General features: G+C 39.3%; 2 protein-coding genes across 9 annotated transcripts; both read left to right on the forward strand.

Moving 5' to 3' along the window:
• The first annotated feature begins 1199 nt into the window (after window positions 1-1199).
• git2b (G protein-coupled receptor kinase interacting ArfGAP 2b) lies at window positions 1200-20122 on the forward strand. Of its 7 annotated transcripts, none has more exons than XM_028601138.1 (22): window positions 1200-1218; window positions 1388-1454; window positions 2022-2155; window positions 2281-2393; window positions 3906-4011; window positions 4825-4911; window positions 5008-5138; window positions 6279-6373; window positions 6469-6514; window positions 6721-6726; window positions 6813-6864; window positions 6947-7019; window positions 7110-7207; window positions 7325-7436; window positions 7941-8092; window positions 8207-8359; window positions 10932-11141; window positions 11288-11377; window positions 12016-12098; window positions 14291-14446; window positions 17681-17744; window positions 18023-20122. In XM_028601138.1, exons 2-22 carry the CDS (start codon window positions 1403-1405, stop codon window positions 18230-18232), a joined length of 2223 nt encoding a protein of 740 aa, XP_028456939.1. In that variant the 5' UTR covers window positions 1200-1218; window positions 1388-1402; the 3' UTR covers window positions 18233-20122. The 7 variants fall into 7 exon arrangements, with proteins under 7 accessions (XP_028456939.1, XP_028456938.1, XP_028456940.1 ...); XM_028601137.1 differs by lacking the exon at window positions 1200-1218 and adding an exon at window positions 1219-1297; XM_028601139.1 differs by lacking the exon at window positions 1200-1218 and having other exon boundaries at window positions 1233-1454; window positions 14294-14446.
• Window positions 20123-20205: 83 nt separating this feature from the next.
• On the forward strand, window positions 20206-22855 carry LOC114570693 (glycolipid transfer protein). Of its 2 annotated transcripts, none has more exons than XM_028601145.1 (5): window positions 20206-20428; window positions 20879-20937; window positions 21076-21209; window positions 21301-21451; window positions 21719-22855. In XM_028601145.1, exons 1-5 carry the CDS (start codon window positions 20326-20328, stop codon window positions 21899-21901), a joined length of 630 nt encoding a protein of 209 aa, XP_028456946.1. In that variant the 5' UTR covers window positions 20206-20325; the 3' UTR covers window positions 21902-22855. The 2 variants fall into 2 exon arrangements, with proteins under 2 accessions (XP_028456946.1, XP_028456947.1); XM_028601146.1 differs by having other exon boundaries at window positions 21127-21209.
• The last annotated feature ends 510 nt before the right edge of the window (window positions 22856-23365 follow it).

Here is a 23365-nt window from a genome sequence, read left to right on the forward strand (position 1 = left end):
CATTGTTTTCATCAGGGCCTTTTTTTCAGGGTCACAGGTCATCAGTGCAATATTAAGTCAAAAACCAAATGGATGAGCGGTAAAGAGTATTTATGATACTACTAGCCACAACTTGGAAATAAAAGAGAAGGACTTCACATTCATTGGCTGCAGACTCCAGACAAGCTCATTTCCTCATCCCACACATATAAACACCAACATGAATGAATGCATAGACTGCAGGGCACACAATCTAAATTCCCCATCAGCAGGGAAATGATAAGCCTAGAGCGAGAAAAAGGTTTTCAGATTAGTGTTGGGCTAGATAGCCTACACTTTGCCTCTTTCACTGCAGACTAGTACAATGAGATGGGTGAACTGAAATACAGGTGAGGATGTAGTGAAATCAGTGATGGATCAAATCAATTATGATGAACTGATTTAAATGAGTAAGATTAAATGCAATGCCTAGAAATTACATGTAGCCTACACACATTAACTGTATTTTGGGGGGAAATTAAACACGTGAAACTGGCACATACATTGAAAGTGTAGATGGGGGTGAGTAGTGGTTGAGAAATATTCAAATCCATTACTTAAGTATTAAAGTCAATGGCTACTATCAGCAAAATGCGCTTAAACATTAGTGTTTATTATGCAGTCGCAGATTGGTCCCTTTGAAATTATTATACTGATACATTAAGGTGTAAGCAGCATTTTAATGTTGTAACTGGTCAATGGGGAACTACTTTTTAAGTAAGCTATTTAACATATTGCTGGGTAGTCTCATAATTTAAATTAAAAATAATCATTGTAGGCCCTAGGTATAATCATAATCTGCAAAGTAATTTGTTATTATCTGTCACATAATTGTAGTAGTGGATACAAAGTACAATAATTCCCTCTGAAATGTAGTGCAGTAGACGTTGCATAATGTGGAAATATTCAAGTAAAAAAACTCATAATTGTACATGAGTGAAAGTGCTTTCCATCACTGGAGGAAAGGGGCGGGGGCAGATGGTGGTAAAAGTGAACTTTGTGAATTACTTTATACACCCAACACCAGATTTTCATATTTTTAACTTGACCAACACAGACTATATTCACATACATTACTAATAGCGTTACTGCAGCTAGCACATATGGTGAGTTGGACGATAAAGGATAGACATCAAGAAAAACAAGGAAGGAAGGATGGAAGCAGACAAGGAGGCACAGAGGAGGCACAGAGGAGGCTGTGTGAGTGTAATGGGACACTGCTTTGTTCAACAGTAGGAGGGGGGGGGCGCAAACGAGCACAGTTTGCCTGCTATAATCGGTGAATAGAATCTGCTAGGGCGGGCAGTCCCGTTTTATCTCTGTCTAGTCGTGTTGTAACGTATCTTTCAAATATTTGTCTTTCCTGTAGGATTTCTATCAAGGGATGTCAAAGCGAGTACGAAGCAGAGAGGTCTGCGCTGATTGCAGTGCTCCGGGTATGATGTCAAACAAGCTAGCGTTTAGCTGCCTAGCTAACCAGCTATTCTTTACTACAACTTACGTCCAGTTAGCTAACCTAGTTAACGTTACCAAGCGCCGATAACTAATTAGCAATTAGCTAGCTAGATGGATAACTATTATTGTTGTAAATGTTATTCTTGTGGAAACACTTGTGAAAATGCCATGTTTGTGTTTTGTCTGTGTATTCACATTAACTTGTCTGGTTCTGAAACTCTTTGCTTGATTGTTAGTATACAGTGGTACAGATGAATTAGCTTATTTAGCTAGCTCGCTAAGACTAACTTAGTGATAACAAGTAGGTTAATGTTGTCGCACAACAGACCCATGCCTGGTTGCGTTTGTGATTGGGATTTTGGATGTGTCGAAGGCATTAGGAAGCGACCATGGAGGTATTTGTTGCTGTCAGTTGGCGAACATCCTCGCCTGGCTACAATGTAAAGTTGTTTTTCAAAATGAAAGCTTCAGTTTAAGGTTGTGTGTTATTAACCATCTAACATTAGACTGGGAGATTAACTAACGTTAACATTTGCATCTTATTCTAGAGCCACGCTGGGCCTCTGTTAACAGGGGTGTGATGATCTGCGATGAGTGCTGCAGCATCCATCGAGGTCTGGGGCGACACAGCTCTCAAGTCCGACATCTGACACATTGTCCATGGCCACCCACCCAGATACAGGTGAGGAGACACAAGCCCCACATTGCACAAGTGTGATAGATTATAAAATGGTTGACACATCATCAAGTGACCAGAGGTCAACCTTCTATGCATTCAGGTAAACTTTTATGTGGTTTCTGTTTTAGATGGTCCAGACACTGTATGGCAATGGAGCTAATTCCATATGGGAGCATAGCCTCCTGGACCCTTCCTCTTCAGTAAGTGGGAAGCGCAAAGCCAACCCCCAGGACAGAGTTCAGTAAGTGCTGTTAAGGATTTTGATGCATCAGTGCTGATTTTGATATGCTTGTCTGCACTTTGATATAAAGCTCTATTGGCAACATTGATTTTCATGGTTAAGGTCAATGAACATGCATAATTGGCCCTCTGTATAATGAACATGACTCGCGGTCAGTCAGTCTCAAGTAACTTTGAGAAATGCCATGACTTGAGCAGTTGACATGCGGATGGGAATATACACAACAAATGTATGTTCAGTTAAAGGCAAGTGGTAATATCCTACCCATGTTAGCTATAGGGGTTCCATTTTGTTGATTAACTGAATGATTTTGCAAGAAAGTGAATTTAAAAAGGTTTATGCAGCTTTTCCTTTTATTATGATTTTTTTTTTTTTTTAACAAGCAGTGCGTACTGTAACCCAAAATGCATAAGAAAAAAAAGAAAATTAGAGTTGTGATGCAGTCACGCTCATCTGCTGCCAGGTATAAACACGGTGTCAGTTTGGTGTCTGGCTGGTGCAGTAAAGATAAACAGTCAGCCACATATAAACACAGCCATGCTGAGTCTGACCCTCACAGAAAACACATTCAAGCACCACACAACAGACAAAAAAACAGACAGAGAGTACGAATTGCACCAAACATGAGGCAGCTATCCTTGATCCCAAATAAAGGCTTCAAGATGAATGCTGTGTTATTGGGTTTTTCCACTGCAGGATCTTTTAAAGGGGAGTAAGACCCATTTGAGGAAATCAGGAGCTAAACCTGCGTTTTGACCAGAGGAACCAGGACTACATTTAGTACCTCTAGGATAATTCCAGGTGCAAAGAAAACTGGTTCCTTTTCAGGGGATTATACTCTCTGATGGTACAGTCAGGAGCTATCATAGCAGTGTTATAAGTCGCTGAGCTGTTAAACACAGATCCCGCAGCTGCTGCAACTTCCTTCATTAAACTAAACAAGGAAGTATTCTAGTGTTGATGACATGGGTTGGAGTTTTCTCGTTGCTTGTTAACGTTAAAAACAAAGTTAGCCTTTGTTTTTGGCTTCCCCACTGATTTAGTATGCTGCACTGTCCTCTGTCTTTACAAAGATCAATGGAGACAAAGTTGGTCATGGGACAGTGAGGAAGGGTGGATGTGAATGTCTTAAACAATTGGCCACTCTAATTGCAAGAGGGGGTGGGGTACAAAGATGGCGAGCTTCTAGCAAAAAGCTACCGGACTATTTTTTTTTTTCTCGATTCAAGGGGCAGCAAGATATCCAAAAACCTTTTGAAGTGGTATAATGGATTACTTAATGGAGGAATTGCTTAGCCACCAGTCAAATACTCTACATTGGATCTGCAGATATTGGGTCTGATTTCAATGATAGACATCAGGACATCCCCAGTTAATATATGTGTTGATGATTGTTAAACAAACTTATATAATTGATTACAGTATGTGAGGTGGTAGTCACTTAAATAGTGATGGTGGTCCAGATTTTCTGTGTTCCTAGTGTTAGATGTGGGCATCTTTTGTTGTTTCCAGTCCCAACAAGACAGAGTTCATCAAGGCCAAATATCAGATGTTGGTGTACGTCCATCGGATGCCGTGTCGGGAGGATGACAGTGTAACAGCAAAAGACCTCAGCAAGGTGAGAAATGGCTTGTTTTTGGTTTTAGTGTTAACTTTTCTACATTCTTCATTTGCCAAAAGATTTTTAGATGTAAGAATAACCCAACATCTTGCGAATAAAATTCTTGGAGTGTAACCAAGGAAATGAACAAAATAAAGCCAACTGTTTGTCTTTTGAGCACCAGTTGTTTTACCATTGCACAGCAGGTGATTTTTGGTTTATAATCATGATATTTGACCACTTCCTATACATTTCAGAAATGGTTTGGCCCATTTATAGATTGATTATTAGCATGCAGTCCTGATCTGACATACTGCCACTCAGATTTTCTTGTACTGCTCATGCTAGGACTGTGACTATCATATATATATATATATATATATATATATATATATATATATATTATAGCCTGTCTTATCTCCCTAAGTTTTGCCACAGCCACTGCTATTTCAGTCCCTTCTTGGATTTTTGCTCTTAAATTTCTATTATTCCTTAAATAATTTAAGGACAAGCTGGATTTTACGCATTTTCATAGTAGGCATTTCAATAATAGCGGCAACGTCTTTGTGATTTAGAAAGAGAAAAGTGCTTATAAGTGTATGCACAGAAAACATAAAAATCAGTTTTTTGACGTCAATGCACCCTTAAACCTATATTGTTGTATCTGTGCACTTTTTTAAAGGGATGCCCCTCGTGTGTCACTCACTTGCAATTATCAAGTTTTTATCAAAGTGATATTTCTAGCAGGATGTATCTAGTGAAGCCAGCACTGTGTGTGTATGCACCTTTTAAAACTTTTTTTTTTAAACTACTTTTCGATCACCTTTTCAGCAACTCCACTCCAGTGTCCGGACTGGAAACCTGGAGACCTGCCTAAGACTCCTATCTTTGGGAGCACAAGCCAACTTTTTCCATCCCGTAAGTGTAGTGGAATATGCATGAAAACACATTTTGTGAGGTTAATGTTGACATAATAATAATGCTTCATCATTGTGGTGTTTTTTGGGACAACAGGAGAAAGGAAACACCCCACTACACATAGCAGCAAAAGCAGGACAAATGTTACAAGCAGAACTGTTGGCAGTTTATGGAGCTGATCCCGGGGCTCTGGATTCCAGTGGAAAGACCCCCATCGATTATGCAAGGTAAAACTGGACCTATGTTTTTAATTCAACACTGGCTTATTTTTTTATTTGTTGTACTTAACGATGTTTATTAGGTAGCAGTGGGAAGTCTGTACAGACATTATGTAATGTTACTAACCCCGTTTTTATAATTTTAGAGGTTAGTTCACAGGCCATTTCCCTCACACATGATTTCTGGTGAGCTCTGCAGTAAAAACTCAGTGTTGGCTATGTAGACAACATAGCAAACTGCCAACAGTTTTCACTGTTGTTGCTTTTCATATGACTAACCTTTTAATGTTGCTGCAAGCATCGCCTTAACAGACATAGCCCAGCTCACTAGTGGCAGGAAATGATACACATCCTTTGGAAATTGTACAGACGTGTATGTGTATATTGTAAAATGTGTGCTATTCATATATTAAGGTGTTAATGAGGAAATGATGCACATTATGAAAAGGGAAGTCACAAAAGTTGGTAGAAACTGCTATAAAAAGCCTAGTTAGGAACTGGGGAAAAAACCAACTGAAATGGCTAAAATATTTAGCATACCTTGCACGACAATAAACATTAGACACAGACCCAGTGGCATTCTGAGAAATTCAATAAGAGTATGACTAACTGAGGCAGAGGAGGAAGGAAAAACTGTAGCACAGAGTGCTAGCTGACTCAGCTGGACTAGTTGGAAGTTGGAACGAAGACCTAGGAAAAATTATAGATAAAAAAAAAAAAAGATAAAAGTAAGCTGACATTGATTTGTCATGTTACTTATTAGTACACATATTTTACAAAACTGATATATGATCAAGACAATATCTGCATTGCAAAGAGATTACAGGTAGAATCGTTGCCTAGTTTTACGTCAATAAATCAAAGTAAAAACAATATATTTTATGGTATTTCTGGCAAAGCAGAGGTTTGGTGGTGTCTGAGCCTGACTGGTCACCATGGCCAGCTAACGCCTACACACATTCTACTTCAGTTTTACACTCATTACTTAGAAACTAAGTTACCAAACCAACTTTGTACTCTTAATTAAACTTGTATTGACACAAGGTTTTGACATGGGTTAATTGAAAGTAATCCTACCTGAGGCATTCTGTAGCTTTAGCACAGTGCCATATTTGGGAAACATGACCTTTTTATTTCTAATCTATGCAGACAAGCTGGGCATCAGGAGCTGGCAGAGAGGCTAGTGGAGATACAGTATGAACTCACTGACCGGTTAACATTTTACCTTTGTGGAAGAAGACCAGGTAAGAAGCATAGCTTCTGTATGGCATTTTAGAGCTGATGTTTTTTCTTCTTTTCTATGGTAGTTTCTCCCTATAATGCCCTTGTTGTGTTGTAGATCACAGAAACGGGCAGCACTTCATCATTCCACAGATGGCAGACAGGTAATAGCCATTTTTTAAGTCATAGTAAGGATGTGTTTCGTACTTAATAGTTACAAAAGTTGAGATATTGTAATGCACAGAAAACGATAACAAGTGATATTATCAGCTCCGACAGGCTCCTGGTTAATATTTAATGCTATATTTTGTACTTATGTACATTAATAACAATCTTATTTTTCCCATGTTGCATTCTCTTGATGGATAAGGAATAAGTAAGTATGTTTGCCATTGTGTGTCTCTTTGTTTGTGTAGAAATTTGTTAGCAGAAAAATGATTAATTTGAATTTTTTGCCCAAAGCAGCCTGGATTTGTCAGAGTTTGCAAAAGCCGCAAAGAAGAAGCTCCAGTCGGTGAGACATTTTTACATGTGATTCAAGGTCTAAAATTCAGTTTCTATTCAATTATTAGAAATTGTGCTTTATTTTGTCCCAGCTAAGTAACCATCAGTTTGAAGAACTTGCCATGGATGTTTATGATGAAGTTGACAGAAGAGAAACAGATGCAGGTGAAAAAAAATACAGTATATAATGCTTTTTATGCCTGCATTTAAATTAATATCTCAGATGTTATATCTTATCTTGTGCTTTTTTTTTAGTGTGGTTGGCCACTCAGAACCACAGCACACTTGTAACGGACACCACAGTTGTGCCTTTTCTGCCGGTCAATCCAGAGTACTCATCTACCAGAAACCAGGCAAGTGATTGCACCAATTTTGCCTCGTGTTTAAACTTCAATCTGTTCTGTGAATACTGGATTTAATAGTGCTGCCATGTTTTTTTCCTTTTTGTGTTGGTACATTCGTTTTCACAGGGTCGTCAAAAATTGGCAAGGTTTAGTGCTAATGAATTTGCCACCCTGGTTATTGATATTCTAACTGATGCTAAACGACGGCAGTGGGGTAATTCCTGCGACAGTCCCAAAGGTACAATATATCTTTCAGCTTTTATTTTTAAAAGACCTTGAATTTCGTTGCTAATGTTCTTTTGTGTGTTTTTTTTTTTTTTGTTAATGTTTGTATTGCGGTGAATGGGTTTATCAGCATATACACAGAAGAAAGCCTAAATTGGTTGTTGCAAGTAAGATGCAGGAAGTCGGTATTGAATTTTGCATTTACGTGTGGACCATGTGGGTTGAGCTATATTTAGAATGTGGGTATGTGCATATGTACTGATGTTTGTGCAGAAACTGTGCCAAACGCAGATTGTGGATTTGGGCTTAGTAATGAAAACTCCTGCATTCTGTAAATTATAGCAAACCACATCATAGCCTGATTGTTGGGGGTATAATAAAAAACAGCTAATCTGGATTTTTGGATTCAGTAAATAAAAATAAAAATGTGTTCTTTAGCTATTTGATTTATACAGCTGTCTGTAGCCAGCAGGGCTTGTTTGATCTCTAATGCTTTGATCTGGTGGTCTGCCTTCAGAGAGTGTAGAGCTGATCCTTCAAGGAATAGACAGTCGCCATAACAGTGAGAGCCAAGACAATGACCAGCCCGATTATGACAGTGTGGCATCCGATGAAGATCCAGTGTTGGAAGCCACCTGTGGTGACAGCTGCAATGATGGAAGGACCAAGGTTAATAATTGCTGGAACCTGCTACTATACTTCACTAAGATAGTTGATAGAACATCTTGCTTCACTCTTTTAAAACTGATCTAATGCTATCTTGTGTAACATGTTCTGCCGCAGAGCTCGGAGTCCTCTGACCTCTCTGATGGACCAATAACAGTACAGGAATTTATGGAGGTGAAGAGCGCCCTAACTGCATCAGAAGCCAAAATACAACAGCTTCTTAAAGTCAACTGTCACCTCAGTGAAGAGCTGCGTAGCATGCAGAGCAAGGTTCGTAAATTCACATGCAATTGATAGGGAATTGTACTGTAGATCATTTAGGCACTTTCTTTTGTTTTGTAGTACTGTGTTCAAACTCAGTATGCCCTCATAGTTTGATTTATATATCTTTAATTAGATCGTAGTACACATTAATATTTCAAGAGCCATAATTAGTGGTCACTTTGTACTGGATTTAAGGTATTTACATCTTCCCTAGTCTCGACAACGTTTCATTTCCGGGATTGTTCAGGTGCCGCCGGAAATTCCGTAACCTTCCGTTTTGTTTATGTTGGCATTTTAAACTCGGTCGATTTATGAGGACTATGGTTAACTGCTCCTCAGATCTCTGCAGGGTAAATCCAGACAGCTAGCTAGACTATCTGTCCAATCTGACTTTTCTGTTGCACAACTAAAACAACTTTTGAATGTCGTACACGTTCCACCATAACAAGTTCCTTCCAGAGGCTATTTTGCAGAAGCACCATTGCTCCATCCGGCGCTTAGCACCGCCCAAGACAATTGTGATTGGTTTAAAGAAATGTCAATAAACCAGAGCACGTGTTTCTCTCATACTGGAATGCTGTGTGGACTAGACAGACCCTCCTTTGCGGCGCTGTGGAGGAAAGTCTGGCAATGCGAGACTACATCTTCTCTGATACTTGCTAGTGTTGGTAGCCTTTCTTTCATCTTGACTTTATAACACAGTTAGTGTTAAAGTTTAAGTCTGTGTGTGCAAGACTTGATCCTTCCCCGTGTTACCAGAGACATTTAGTATTTTGATTTCACACAAAGACTAGTAATTTATTTTCAGGTCATGTCTGTTTGAATGTGTAAGACATAGCCTCTTCCCTATTTAGAATTATACAGTGCATGAATTTCTGGTTGCAGGGAAGACCAGATTTTGACAGATGAGTGGATAAAAATGCCATATAAGCTCGAATTGCAATTGAAATTCTTCACTACTAGTGCTACAGAGAAAATGGATGCTGTGTTTCTGGATGGGGTAAAATTCCTGTGGTAATAATTAACAATCACCAGACTTTCTCTGCTATGCTGCTCCGTGAAACTAGTTCTTTGTGGTCTGAAACTGATCGAGGATTCACAAGTCCCATGTCAAAAGAACCAACTACTAATCAACAAATAGTAACCACAGAGGACATTATGATCCATTATCGTAAATCTACATAACCATCATACAGCCACAAACCACCTAAATGTTGCAGTGATTAAAGTTTGAATGTGGGTGAATCACCAGAGTTATCAACTGTGCACCCACCATTACTAAAATGTAATTAAATCAGATCTCGGACATCTCAAGGCTTGTAGCAAGCACTGGTAACAATCTAATATTTATTTATATTTCAGGCATATTACGTCACTCAGATCCTTTCTTAGTAATTCAAAAAAGTCGATTGTCCCACTTAGCTCCAGTGGTATTTAGACATGCATGGTTTTTTATTTTTTTTTATTTTATTTGCTTAGGTTTGAGGAAATCCTCTTCTGTTTTCCACTCCAATACTATGGTGACACTAAACTCAACTCTCAATGACAGTTTTCGCTGTTCTCATTACTTTTCTTGGTAAAATATGTTTCTACTAAATGCATCTGTTTTGGAGGGACGTGTATTTACACTATTTCAACATTTGACAATCATATTTAAATATGTCTCTTATGTTTCTTACGTGAATTTATAATCAGCTTTTTTTATGTCTGATAGCAATCCAATTCGTTCCAAGGATCAGATTTACACTTTGTCCAAGTGACTAAGTGTAATGGAGTTGGTCTCTCACAGGCAACTAAAGGATTTGATGAATTCATTTCTACTTGCCTCCGCTACAAGACACTTGAGCACCTGATAATGCTGCCAAGTGTATCAACTTACGGACCAAATTTGCATGCTTTGAAAAAACGTTGTGTATTAAAAAGACAAAGGTTTGTCACCTACTCACCAGTTTTAGAAGATGGCAGCATTTCATTTGGTTTTCTTATATGCATCAAAATTCTTTCTTTTCAGTTTAGCCGAGAGACAGTGTTAACACAATGCACTGCCTCCTCCTGCTGGTTTATTTACTCCTCAACCGTACTGCTTTTATCTGACAAAAGTGGCCTTCCTCCATTCCAGTCCTTTATTATTTTGCGGACACAGTGGATCATTAAGACATTTCCTAACATATATGCTAAATAGCCTCTAAAAGCTCTTTTAATACTTTAATTTGTTACCTTTATGATAACTTTCATAATACTATGGACTCTTAAGTCCTGTTTCCCATTGTTCTTTTCAGTTTCTAAGTGCTGTTCGTCTAAATAAGGGCAACCACTTATGCAGCAGTTTCTCAAGGCCTCGTGCTACAGGAATTGCAACATAATCAACACACCGTGTCAGCATTTCATTTGTCAAGGGAGCAAACTTTAGTTTTTAAGAGAAACCAAAAACAAAACCGAAGTGACGATGAACTCGACATAGAGGAAGGGCTTTTCTCCCAGAGCTTTATTCTACTCTATTATTGATGTTTGGCCGAGCTTTTGTAAGGAGATCTTCCCCCAGCTAGAGTTGACTTGAGAGATGTTTTGTTCTCTTCAGCTCAACTCCCTGCAGACTGAAAACACAACACTGCGATGGCAAGCCCCCAGCGGACAACAACAGCTCCAGGGGCCCTTTGGTCGACACCCACCCCGCGGAGGTCGCGCCATGTCCATGTATGAGACGGGCTCTTCTCCAAGGCAGTACCCCCACCGGGGGGAAACGGCTCGGCATGAGGATGGAGTCATTTTACAACCCTTTCCAACCAATGTAAGCACAGAAATACCGATGATCCTGCTGGATTGTTATCACAAGACAAAATAATGATGCCTGGCTTGGGGCTGGTGTTGGTTTTTCATTCATTCAATCATTGCATCTCAATAGAGTATGCTCAACTTGGTTTGACCCCTTTCTAGATTGGGAGGGGTCCTTTGGGGACGGCTGCTTCCTCCCTCCCTACCTTCCCCTCTTCCCTGTCCTGGTCGTGGGATGAGCAATCTCGAAGGGTTAAGTACTGAAGTTCCCCTCAGTTTAGAGGCAGCCCCAGGGGGATGGAAACTATCCCCCTGCTTGACCCCACAGTCTTCTCTCTCCTGCTGACCTGTTTCTTCAAACTGCTTTTTTTATCAGTATCGCCTGCCTGCCTGCATGCACCACAGTGCCTCTGCTTCAGTTCAGTTATCTGAACAACTCCAGCTTTTTATCCACAGAGAACCTTCACCACACCTGCTTTGGCTCAAGTAAACATCAGAAGTGATGAAATGTTGTACCAGAGAAAGCTGTTTGAATGATCAACCAGCAGAGTCCAATATCCATGAAAGCTAGATAAAATGGCTCATCACAATGTGCTTATTAGTCACAGCTGCTAATAAGTGCATCAACAGTTTACATCAGTGTTTCTTTGCATCTACTAATAGCATCCTATGCAGTATGCGCTGTGTTACAACAGAATGACCTGTTGTATATTTCCTGTCTTTTTTTTTCTCTTCATCTGCTTTAAAACCAAATGTCTGATGGTGTGAACTATCAGAAATGCATGATTCTGATTCGTATGTGCCTACAGTTGCTCTGGTAATGTTTGTGCTAATCGTATACAGTAAATGTACTGTATTTGATTGATGCTAATTTGTGGATGTCTCTATAGGGCTGCAGTCTGGAAGGACAGAGTATCATGCTGGAGAATGATTATGACTCTACGCCCAACCACTCTGAACTGGAGGAGACTGGGTAAGAACATTTGTGTTAACTTTGGACCCACATGTGCAAAATGGCACTGACTGCGACTGTGACTTAAAACAAAGTCTAGATTTTAAAGACTGTTTTCTCTGTGAAGGTTTGTACATACAGTACAGGCCAAAAGTTTGGACACACCTTCTCATTCAAAGCGTTTCCTTTTTATTTTCATGGCTATTTACATTGTAGATTCTCACTGAAGGCATCAAAACTATGAATGAACACATATGGAATTATGTACTTAACAAAAAAGTGTGAAATAACTGAAACATGTCTTATATTTTAGATTCTTCAAAGTAGCCACCCTTTTTTTATTAATAAGGGAAAAAATTCCACTAATTAACCCTGACAAAGCACACCTGTGAAGTGAAAACCATTTCAGGTGACTACCTCATGAAGCTCATTGAGAGAACACCAAGGGTTTGCAGAGGTATCAAAAAAAGCAAAGGGTGGCTACTTTGAGGAATCTAAAATATAAGACATGTTTTCAGTTATTTCACACTTTTTTGTTAAGTACATGATTCCATATGTGTTCATTCATAGTTTTGATGCCTTCAGTGAGAATCTACAATGTAAATAGTCATGAAAATAAAGGAAACGCATTGAATGAGAAGGTGTGTCCAAACTTTTGGCCTGTACTGTATATGTATATTCTCACCCATGATGCAACACAAAAATCCTTAGTTTTTTTTGATAAATCCAGCCAATTGGTCTTTCAAATAATACATTTAAAACTTTTTTGCTATACACCAAGTATTTTAAGTGATTTCATTGATATTAAGTTATGAGATGCATGCAGTATCTTCTGAAATAAAATGTTTGAGGGAAGCAAGCAGACAGAATAAGAAATGAACTTTGAAGTTAAATAAATGGGAAGGTTTTACTTCTTGTTTCTGGTGCTGGAGATGATGACATCCTCGTAGCAGAAGCGTACAAAGTTAACAGTCACATGAAGAGAGGAGGAAGCTAGACTAATATTAGTTTTGACAAATATTTAGAAAGAGTCCTTGATTGGAACAGTCGGACTGTACAGGACTAACACCGGATTTCCACTGGATGCGGAACGTCTCCGGAACGACGGCAGAGTCATTAGGTTTCCATTAAAGTCAATGTGTGTATTTCCACTGACTGCAGAACGGCTGTGTTCTGACTCCGGCACAGCACCGGTGGTCCGCAGCCCTCCGGAGCAGATACGCAGAGCTTCTATGTTTGCCGGACGCCGGAGAGCTCCGCAGCAATTCAGCACACGGCAGATAGTGCGAGACAGGAAGTCAAGCACAGAAGCAAAATAAAACATCCGGTTAATTTTCAAAATAAAATACATCATGCTCACGGCGGATACATTTCCCTGCACTACACCTTGAAAACACAGCACAGAGTTGTTTCCCCTCTACTCCTCTGGATGGAAACTAACTAACTGTGGTTAAATTCTACGTGAATTCGCGAGAACTTGTGGGTCCTCGTGACTACAGCTGTCAGTCATGGCCGCAGCCGTGCCGCAACAAATCCGGACCTAGTGGGTATTGACGGACGGCTGAGCACGCAGCGGAGCCGGTCCGCAGACGTTCTGCATCCAGTGGAAATCTGGAGTAAGTTAACCTATCAGGACTTGCACCTGTCTGACTTAAGCTTCCACTGGCAAAACAAGCAGCATACGTATGAGCAAGAGCCAGAAGCCTTGCACATGTCATCCATCTCATCCATCTCTGGTTGTTCTTTGCCATTTTCGTGCGGATTATAGTCACTGCTATTGACTATTTCATGAGTAGCTATAAATAATGAAGCCTCTATTGAATATAGTACATTAATAGCTAGTTTTATGTCAACTACGGTTATACAATTTTAGTGCTGTTTTGGCTTTTTGTCTCATAAAGGTTTGTTTTAGATGCCACCTTGTGCCCAGCCTTAAACTCTGTTGCATTGTTGTAATTCCATATTACATGCCAGACTGCTTGTTTTACCACAGGGAATGATACTTCAATTAATTCAGTTTACTGCAAACCCGAAAAGAAATCCATATTTAAAATGGAACCACACTTGTTATGGACTTTCGCCTCTTTTAAAAAAAAAAAAAAAAAAAAAAAAAAAAAAAGCTGTTTTAATAAAGAAACCTGTGTCTGTATAAGTTGCAATGCATGTAGCTTAAAGCCGCGATTAAGCATTTTTCTTTTTCTTTCCATTCATAGCAGCCTTCTTCCAGCCTCTGAAGCTGTGGAGCCAGGGGAGGAGGGGGGGGAAGATGCCACTCTGCCATGCACAGAGGATGTCATCTGTAAGACAGAGCAGATCACCAAGAACATACAGGAGCTTCTGAGAGCTGCCCAGGAGACCAAACATGAAAGGTAGTTAATGATTAATACATAAATAATAGTGTGTATATATATATATAATGAGTCAACATTAAATCTAATAAATGGTTAATAATTCTTAAAAGTCAAATCTCTCATTATTAATGTGCTTTGAAGCACAGCCTGAATTCTATATATGTCAACCACGACTGTATTTCTGTCATTCTGCCTGTCCTTTTGAAGAGGGTAAATGGTGTTTCATCCTCTGTCTCAGCTGCTTCTAGGTCAGTGGTTAGTCGTCCTCAGGGCCCAGGACCCTGCCGGTTTTCTTTGATTCTGGCCAGTTAACCAGCAGGGGTGTCGGACTAGGGGTGGAACAGAGACTGAGTACCCAGGGCCCTCACGTGAGGAGGGCCCAAAAATATACTAGAATGAATAGCTGTGTATGTGGGGAGGGGCCCATAGAGAATGCCTTTCTACAGGGCCAAGAATTTTGTGCTATGCCCCTGTTAACCAGTGACTGATTTTCACCTGACTTTCAAGGCAATTGCGGTTATATAGTAAACCAGCAGCACTCAGGTCCCAAAGAGAGCCATTGTTTTTGAGCTTCATAAACTGGCCTCTCAGACACAGTGTGTCTGCTGGGGGTAGGCCTCGGGTCTTAAAACGCAGCTGACAGGAAACGCCACACTACCATGTATTCCCCTGTGACCTGCCAAATCCGCAGTTAAGTTAGTTTAGTCTAACAGGTTTCCTGTATTCATTTCCTGTTTGTTTTTTTGTTTTTTTTTACAGTTATATATTACTCTACTTAATTTCCCGGTTGAATCATGATGTGAGCTATTAACCATTTCACTTCATCCCAGTTTAAATATCCAGTGCCTACTTTATCCAGAGGTATTCACAATCATATAATGGTAATTCATAGAAATCATGTATTTTTTTTGTTTTAATTTTGTGAGAAATATTGGGTGACTTGGCTTGGTATATGGAATTCACTGCTAGAGCACATCAGACACTGTGACTCAATTACTGACTTTAAAAACCATAACATCTCTTCAAGATGGCTTATGGACTGACTGACTTTTATTTATTTATTTTTATTTTTATGAGATGACTATAATTTAAACGGTGTTTGATGATTGTTTGTTTTTGAAGTGACCTTGGGTGACATGAAAGGCGCTTTAAATAAAAAAAATTATTATTATTATTATTATTATTATATATGTTGGCCTGACTGGGTACTGATTCTGAGTCCTGGCCAAACCACAACGTTTTTCCAGCTGTCATGGTTAGGATTGGCATTGAGAACCGGTTCCAATTTGGAATAGTTTCAAATCCGATCATCGGTTCCAAATTTAAAGCGTAACTCTCGCCAAAATGCATCCTACGGGTATTTTTGTGAATGTACGTGAGTCAAACTTTAGTTTAAAAGCATATTTAGGACCGAATCGACACTTTTAAGATTCCCCGTATTCTCGTTTTTGGGTCAAATGGCCTTTTGAATGGGAGAGCTGGGGGGCACTCTCATGCTAGTCTCAAAATAGCTATTTTCGAAATACTAAGAAGGCTCGACACAACATGAAACTTTGCTTCAAGTATCACCAGGGGCTCTACATCTTAACACAAGCATTGACAACATTCTTTGTGTACATAGTTTTACTAAAAAGAGAGTTTTTGAGCAACTCACCGCAGCTGATGTTGTTTCCGGCCACTACCACCTCGGCAGTCAAAACGAGTCGATATCCGAATGCGAATCGACAGACTCCAACAGGCTCCTTTTTCAACTACAAGGTCAATATTGTTTTTCAAGAACGACAAAACAACGACTTATCCGTGCATTTATATGGAACTAAGCTTTAGGAGCTTTCCGTCTTTACTCTCCTCCCTGTTACGTTGCATTCGGAAATCTATTGTTTTTGACTGATAAAATGGCTGCGGCCGGAAACAACAACAGCTACGGTGAGTTGTTCAAAACCTTTCTTTTTACTAAACTCTGGGTACACAATGTTGTTAATGCTTTCGTTAAGGTGTAGAGCCCCTGGTGATACTTGGAGCATAGTTTCATGTTGTGTCGAGCCTTCTTAATGTTTTAAAAATAGCTATTTTGAGGCTAGCATAAAAGTGCCCCTACCACTCCCATTCAAAAGGCCATTTGACCGAAAAACTAAAATACAGTAAATCTTAAAAGTGGCACTTCCGTCCTAAATATGCTTTTAAACGAAAGTTTGACTCCAGTACATTCACAAAAAGACCCTAGGTTGCATTTTGGCGAGAGTTACGCTTTAACACGCAGAAGTTTGAGTTTCCATAGCGACCACTCTACTTCCAGGCGCTCATTGTGTTTCAGGAGCACAGTAAGCTGAAAAAGCCTGGTAAAACTTTAAATCCCCATTGAATCAAAATAAGATTTTCCTCTTATCTGTGAAATACCGTAAGCATGTGACCCGTTTCAACTCCACAAAGAATTGGAATCGAGAATCGATAGGAACCGGAATCGAAAGGAAGAATCGGAATTGGAATCAGAATTGTTCAAATCAGAACGATGCCCAACCCTAGTCATGGTGCTCCTAAATGTGCATAAATATAAGTATTAATATGAAAGTATAGTTCGTCCTTCCAAGTTATCAGTGGTCTAATGCAGGCTTTCAAAGCTTGATTATTGGCTTCTTCTGTTAGAATATTGGTCTCTTTGGCCAAATGAAACTGCTTTCAGTTTGAGTATGTCATGAAGTTGATGACAGCTGTTTTTAACAATAGCACTGTCTACTAACCCAGTGTTGTATTTGCTTACCTTTTTGTGCTTTTGTGACACATTTCACCCTAGCTGGTTATTTCAGGGTTTTCTTCTGGAAAGTTGCACCACTGAAATGCATATGTTTAGTTAGTTACATAATCAAATACAGTAGGTAGGCACTGTGTCTGACGTTTTGATGGTGTACTGAAGTTACAGCAGTGATATAGGAAAGTAAAATAGTTTGTATTATTTGCCAGGTCTGCTGGATTAAACATGTTTAAGTATGAGGTACTTTGTCTATGATTTAAAAAATAAAAAATAAAGTGTGCTATTGAGCAAAGCAGTAAGATTTCATATTATTGAATACAATGTGCAATGTACTGTATTCATAAATGGTGTTTACTGTTGGCAGAAATAATATTACCCCAGGCTGCTCTTTTTTTAGTTGCATGATGAGGAATGTTAGTGGTAGCTGTTTAGCTTAGGTGTTGCTGAATATGGCACACTGGGGTTGATCATCCATTCAACCTTTTTGTCTCCATCTCCTGCAGCTTCCTGCCTTGTTCAGAAAAGATCTGCATGGCCGTGACCGAGATGGCCGCCCTGTTTCCCAAGGTAAGATGACTCCTACCAACATCTTTATGTCAATTAGGAATTAGCAATTAAGGGATTTGTTGTTTGTTTCAAACAGCCAAAGGGAATCTTAAATTACTTGTTTAGATCGGGTAGGTCCGGTTCATTGCATTACTTAGTTTTATATTTACCATATATTGGATTACTTTGTTTTATGTTTATTCACACACACAGCCCACTGACCACAATGAGGGTTTATTTATTAACGTTGTCATGTCAGTCCCTTATCGAGTCTCCATCATCCCTCCTTTCCCCCACAGAGGCCATCCTCGGAGACTGTGCGAGGGTCTCTGTGTCTGCTCACTTCAAGTGCCAGTCGGCTCCATGGAGAGTGCCAGAAGGCCGTAGAGCACAACCCCTTCCCGTCGGACATCCAGCTGGTCACTCAGCAGGTCATCCAGTGCGCCTATGACATTGCCAAAGCTGCCAAGCAACTTGTCACTGTGACAACCAAAGAAAACAACAACTAACTAAAACCCAAAGACATTCCTGGTGCACCCAAAATAGTTAATCAATGATGTTGCTAATCAATGATGTTGTATTTATCAGTGTAAGCATTCATACATTCCTTTAAAAATGAGATGTATCATGCAAAATTACAGATCAATCAAAACATTAATTTTGTTGTTTTTGTATCACGGTTATAAAGAGTAAACAAACCTCTTTAAAACTGTAGGACAGAATCTGTTACTATCCCTTACCTCACAAAGAGATAACCGTTTAATCCACACAAAATCCAAAAGTGCAATGTTGTGTGTATATAAAACGATTAGAATAAGAAGCAGTTGAGCCTTCCACGTAGTTTTCCACGTAGAGTTAACCTTAACCTACACCAGTGTTGTCAGTTTATTTGCTTGAGCCATTTTAAATGACTACAGGATGCAATGACGGTATTTTAATCTTGAACCATTGTGATGCCACTTGCTTAGAGTTCAAATGTTTGTTTAGTAAGCAAACCTGTGATTATAAAAGTAGCTTCAGTGCATTGAGCACTATGTAAGGCCAGCAGTACCAACAGTGTGCAAACCATTCCATCCAGCAGTTTCAGCAGGTGATTCCAGTAAACTGTTCAGTTAGGTATCAGTCGTTTTTGGAGTTATAATGTTACAGCCATGCATGCGTGTGCGTGTGCGTGTGTGTGTGTGCGTGCGTGTGTGTGGGTGTGTGTACACAGTTGTCACAGAGATGGCCTCAATGGCCCGTGTGAAATCCATTTTGAATCAATTTTAATAGCATTATGCAAATATATAAGATGTGTGTATCCATTTAATTCTTTATCAAAATTAACCCAAATGCTATTCTATTTATAAACTTTATGTCATACCTCTAAGAAAATATCAATGTTTATTTTCATAAGCTTTTGTTTAACACGATTCTCCTCACAGACTAACTTTTGTTCTGAGGTTTGGGACATCTCAGCTGGCAGTAACATGTGGGCACCTTGGGATCTCTGTTTATTTGGTGTGATGCTGTAACTCCAGTGTGTTAGATGCTACTTGTGGTCACATACGTACAGCCATGGCTTACAGTCACTGGTAAAGTAGAAATGTGCCCTCAAAGTTTGGGTACCTGTTGTAGAACTTGGGTCTAATGTGTCACTTGTTGTTGTGAGATCAGTTTCAACCAGGGGTGGAAAGAGAACAAGAATACCCTGCACAAGTGGAGTACAGTTAATTCTATTATTATATTATTCAAGTAGAAGTAAGAAAACCTTCTCAGAAGGTTGATAAGAAGGGAAAGCGGTTCAAATGAAAAGTCGGCAAAGGACGTCCTAAATAAGTATTAAAAATATTCAGTACATATTATTACACCATTGTCTTCTGTTTATTTCAAGTCCACTGCACAGTAGAACATTTTATTTTATTTCAAATCATTTTTTTATTTTTTTTATTGTGTTAAGATCTTTTTTGTTTTATCTTATTGTAGGGGTGCCCTGAAGAGCAATCTTGTCTCGTGATTAGCCACCAATTACTTTTAAGTATCCTTTTTGCACTGATCTTAATGCAAAGCTATTGAACATGTTAGTAGAGCCTAACTCGTCTTGTCCATTATTCTTCAACATCTATCTAAAGTTTGCTAACATTAGCCACCATAAACTAGTAGTGGTCATGCCAGACCAGTCTATGTACCAGACCAAGTAATAATGATTTGGCCAAACCTCTGACTGTAATGAATTGAGCAAAATGAAAGTAAAATTACAGATTTTAAAATTCTAATAAAACGGCGTGTTTTCAGTTACTTTCCACCCCTGGTTTTATCCCTGACATTTAATCCCATGTAACTTATAGCCTGCTACTACCTCTGTGGTTGAAAACAATCCCTGCCCTAGGTTTAATAAAGTATAATTCATACCTCAACTAGCTCATTGTCGTGTGTGTTGTGTGGACCAGCAGCGGTTTTTAACACGCCCATGTATAATGTCCCACCTGTTGGAGAACGACGAAAGCGATAGGGGCTGGTGGTGCTTCCCCACCCATCTGACAAGAAAAAGAGTTCCGGGTTCTTCTCAGCCGAAAGCTGCTCGCGATTGCCGTTTTATCACGGCGCTCACACGGCGGGGATCATGTCTCTTTTACTGGATAACCAATTCATAGAGCTGCCTCCTGACAAGGCGATAAACACAAAGTTGTTCCTGGATGCTGTGTCTCATATTCCTTCATTTTTTGGTGAGTAAATGCCTCCACCTGAACTCGGTAAAACACATCATTTAGTGTTTGAGACGGCGCGGTGTTGTCGCTGTCACGGTTCATACTTTGCTGACTTGTTCGTCATGACATGAAAATGACTTGCCACTAGTCTGATCCCAGGACGTGCTTATTTCAAACATACCAGAAGTGGAGCTGCTGGGATACGGTGGGGGATCCGACCCAGCTGCGGCACTTTAGCCTATAGAGAAACTCTTTGTTTACTCATTGAACAGAGCAACATTGGCCTCATTGTGCCTTAACTGTTTGACTTTGCATTCACTGCATTTGCCTCCCTCTTTTTGTACGTAAAGGCTGATCTGTCTCTCTTTCTCTCTCTCTCTCTCTCTCCCCCCCTCCAGCCAGGGATATGTGTGATGAAGTCATTCATATTTCATTGCTTTGCTCTCAAATGTCTTCTTTCTCTTTCAGACTGCTTGGGATCAAACGTATTTTCTGTGATCAAATCAGACATTAATGGCAATATAATGGTAAGATCTGTGTGTATTTTCATGCCTCTGCTAGTAGTGCGTTGGTGTGTTTTCACACTACTGTTGTAGGAGGAATATTTCAATATGATCTTGAGGTTAATCATACAATGCAAACTCAACCCAAGTGTGCATTTTCAGAAAATCAAAGCAGTGTATCTTAAGGATCCTGCGAAGTATGTCTCCCTGCAGGACATTGTGGAGGCAGAGCGAGAAGCCCATGCAGCAGAATGGCCTAAAGTTGGAGCAACATTAGCTCTGATGTGGCTGAAAAGGTGAGCACACTCCTTGGTCTTAATGTTATGTTACTGTATGTTTAACATTCAGCTGCTGAACTGAAATGTTTTTACTGGGTCTCTCCTGCAGGGGTCTCCGTTTCATACAAATCCTGCTCCAGAGTTTGGCAGATGGAGAAAGAGATGAAAACAACCCCAACCTAATTCGGGTTAATGTCACCAAAGCCTATGAACAGGCGCTGAAGAAATACCACGGCTGGATTGTTCAAAAGATTTTCCATGTGAGTAAAATGTCCCTTTTCCTGTTATTCTTAAAATTTATGGAAATATTATAATAGGAATGTACCAAATCTGACCACAACAATACATTAGTCCATTTGAAGCTGTAGTTTGTGCTGTTGTGTTTATTTTGACTACCACAAATGCCTTATTCTTTGCCCCTGTATTATATTGTACATGTTAATCTTGTGCCCATACCCTGTATTTAACTTGATCTTTCTTGTTTTATATGTTGTGAGCCTCTATATTCTTTTTTTTGTCTCTTGCAGGTAGCGTTACTTGCAGCGCCCTACAAATCAAACTTCCTCAAGTCTCTGTCGAAAGGAGAGGAAGTGAAAGAGGAGGACTGTCTGATAAATGTGCGCCAGTTCCTGATTAATTACACGGCCACTGTAGATGCCATCTACGAGATGTACACAAATCTGAACGCAGAGCTGGACTACACGGTTTGATGTCCTGGGACATCTGTCATACCTCTCAGGTGTCAGACAAGTCCCGTTTCCAAAGGTGTTTTTAATAGGATTGTTTATAGGATAGGTAAATAGGATTTGTTTTACTAAATATTACTACTGTATATTTGGTTTTTAATATTATGAAAATGTCTTGATTCAAACCATTATAGCAGGAGGTTATGTGTTTGTTCTTGTATATAATTTGCATTTGCATTTCATTGCAGCGTTGTTTCCGCAAGAGTGCAGCTCTCACTCTTCTGCAGAATGATGTTATTGTGTGTGAGTTGCTGCTTTATTTATAACGTTAACAGGTGGCTTTTCACTTGTTCCATCAAGAGACGAATACAAGACTGTAAACAGTGTTGACAGTAACACTGTTATCACAGGGAACCACTTCTGTTAATGCCTCACATTCAGATGTCCTCTGCCTCTTGAGCCTTGGAGTTACGATTTCAAGTCAAATTTAAGTCATTTTAAATTTTAACAGCCCATTTCAAGTGTGCGTTAATCCACTTGTGCCTTGGTGTTTCTGTACAAAAACACAATGTTTTCAAGCTCAGAATCAATATGTTTGCAATTCTATTTTACCTACAAAGCAAAAGTTAACAGAGCCAGAACAATTTTTCTTCTGAGAGCTTAACCTGTGTCTGTTGTCTGGGTTGAGTTTGAAGGTGTGGTCGACTTCTTTGTTTGTGTGTACTCTTCTGTGGCCTATTTTGTTCCTATTTCTCAATTGACCTAACTTCTTTTACACAAACATAATGTCAAACAATGTTTTTCCTGTCAGCAGACATCATGTGCCCATTTATTAATAACTTATTTATTAGATCTGCATTTTCTGAATGAATACTTCTAGATGGGCTGTTTGTTTTTTGGATTATGAACTATGATCAAATTTGTTCTTATCACAAGATCTTAATGTGTGACTGAAAATAAAAAAAATAGGTGACACTACTTAGTACAACTCTTAATGCAAATCACACTTACAGTTCATTCATTTTACTCTAGGTGGCGATATTTACTTTGTTTTTTGACTTTTTTAATCACATTTGTATTTGAGCTACTGCATGAAATATTTTAAATTATGTTCAGTGATAAAAATCATACACTAAATGCAACGTAGATACAGTTCCAGTCTTTGCCACATCTTACATTTTTTTCTGAACAGCAGTTCGGATTTATATTTATAATTTTGTAAGAGTAAGTTTGTACAAGCTCTTCAGGCAGACAACAATTTTATTTGCTCTCAGCAAAAATATTTCCCAGGCTGACTGCTGAAAAATTATTTTGAACACTGCTTTTTCAAACGGCAGTAAATTTAGAAAAAAAATCCCTTCTCTTCTTCATGTCTCCTAATCCCCTAGATCAACAAACCTTTTCCTCTGCCCAGTCTTACTTATCTGACGTGTGTCCCAGAGGCTGGAGTGGCTCTGGTTGCTCTCCCAGAGGAACCTGAGCTAATCG

The sequence above is a fragment of the Perca flavescens genome, chromosome 16, assembly GCF_004354835.1.
Source record: "Perca flavescens isolate YP-PL-M2 chromosome 16, PFLA_1.0, whole genome shotgun sequence".
Classification (NCBI taxonomy): domain Eukaryota; kingdom Metazoa; phylum Chordata; class Actinopteri; order Perciformes; family Percidae; genus Perca; species Perca flavescens.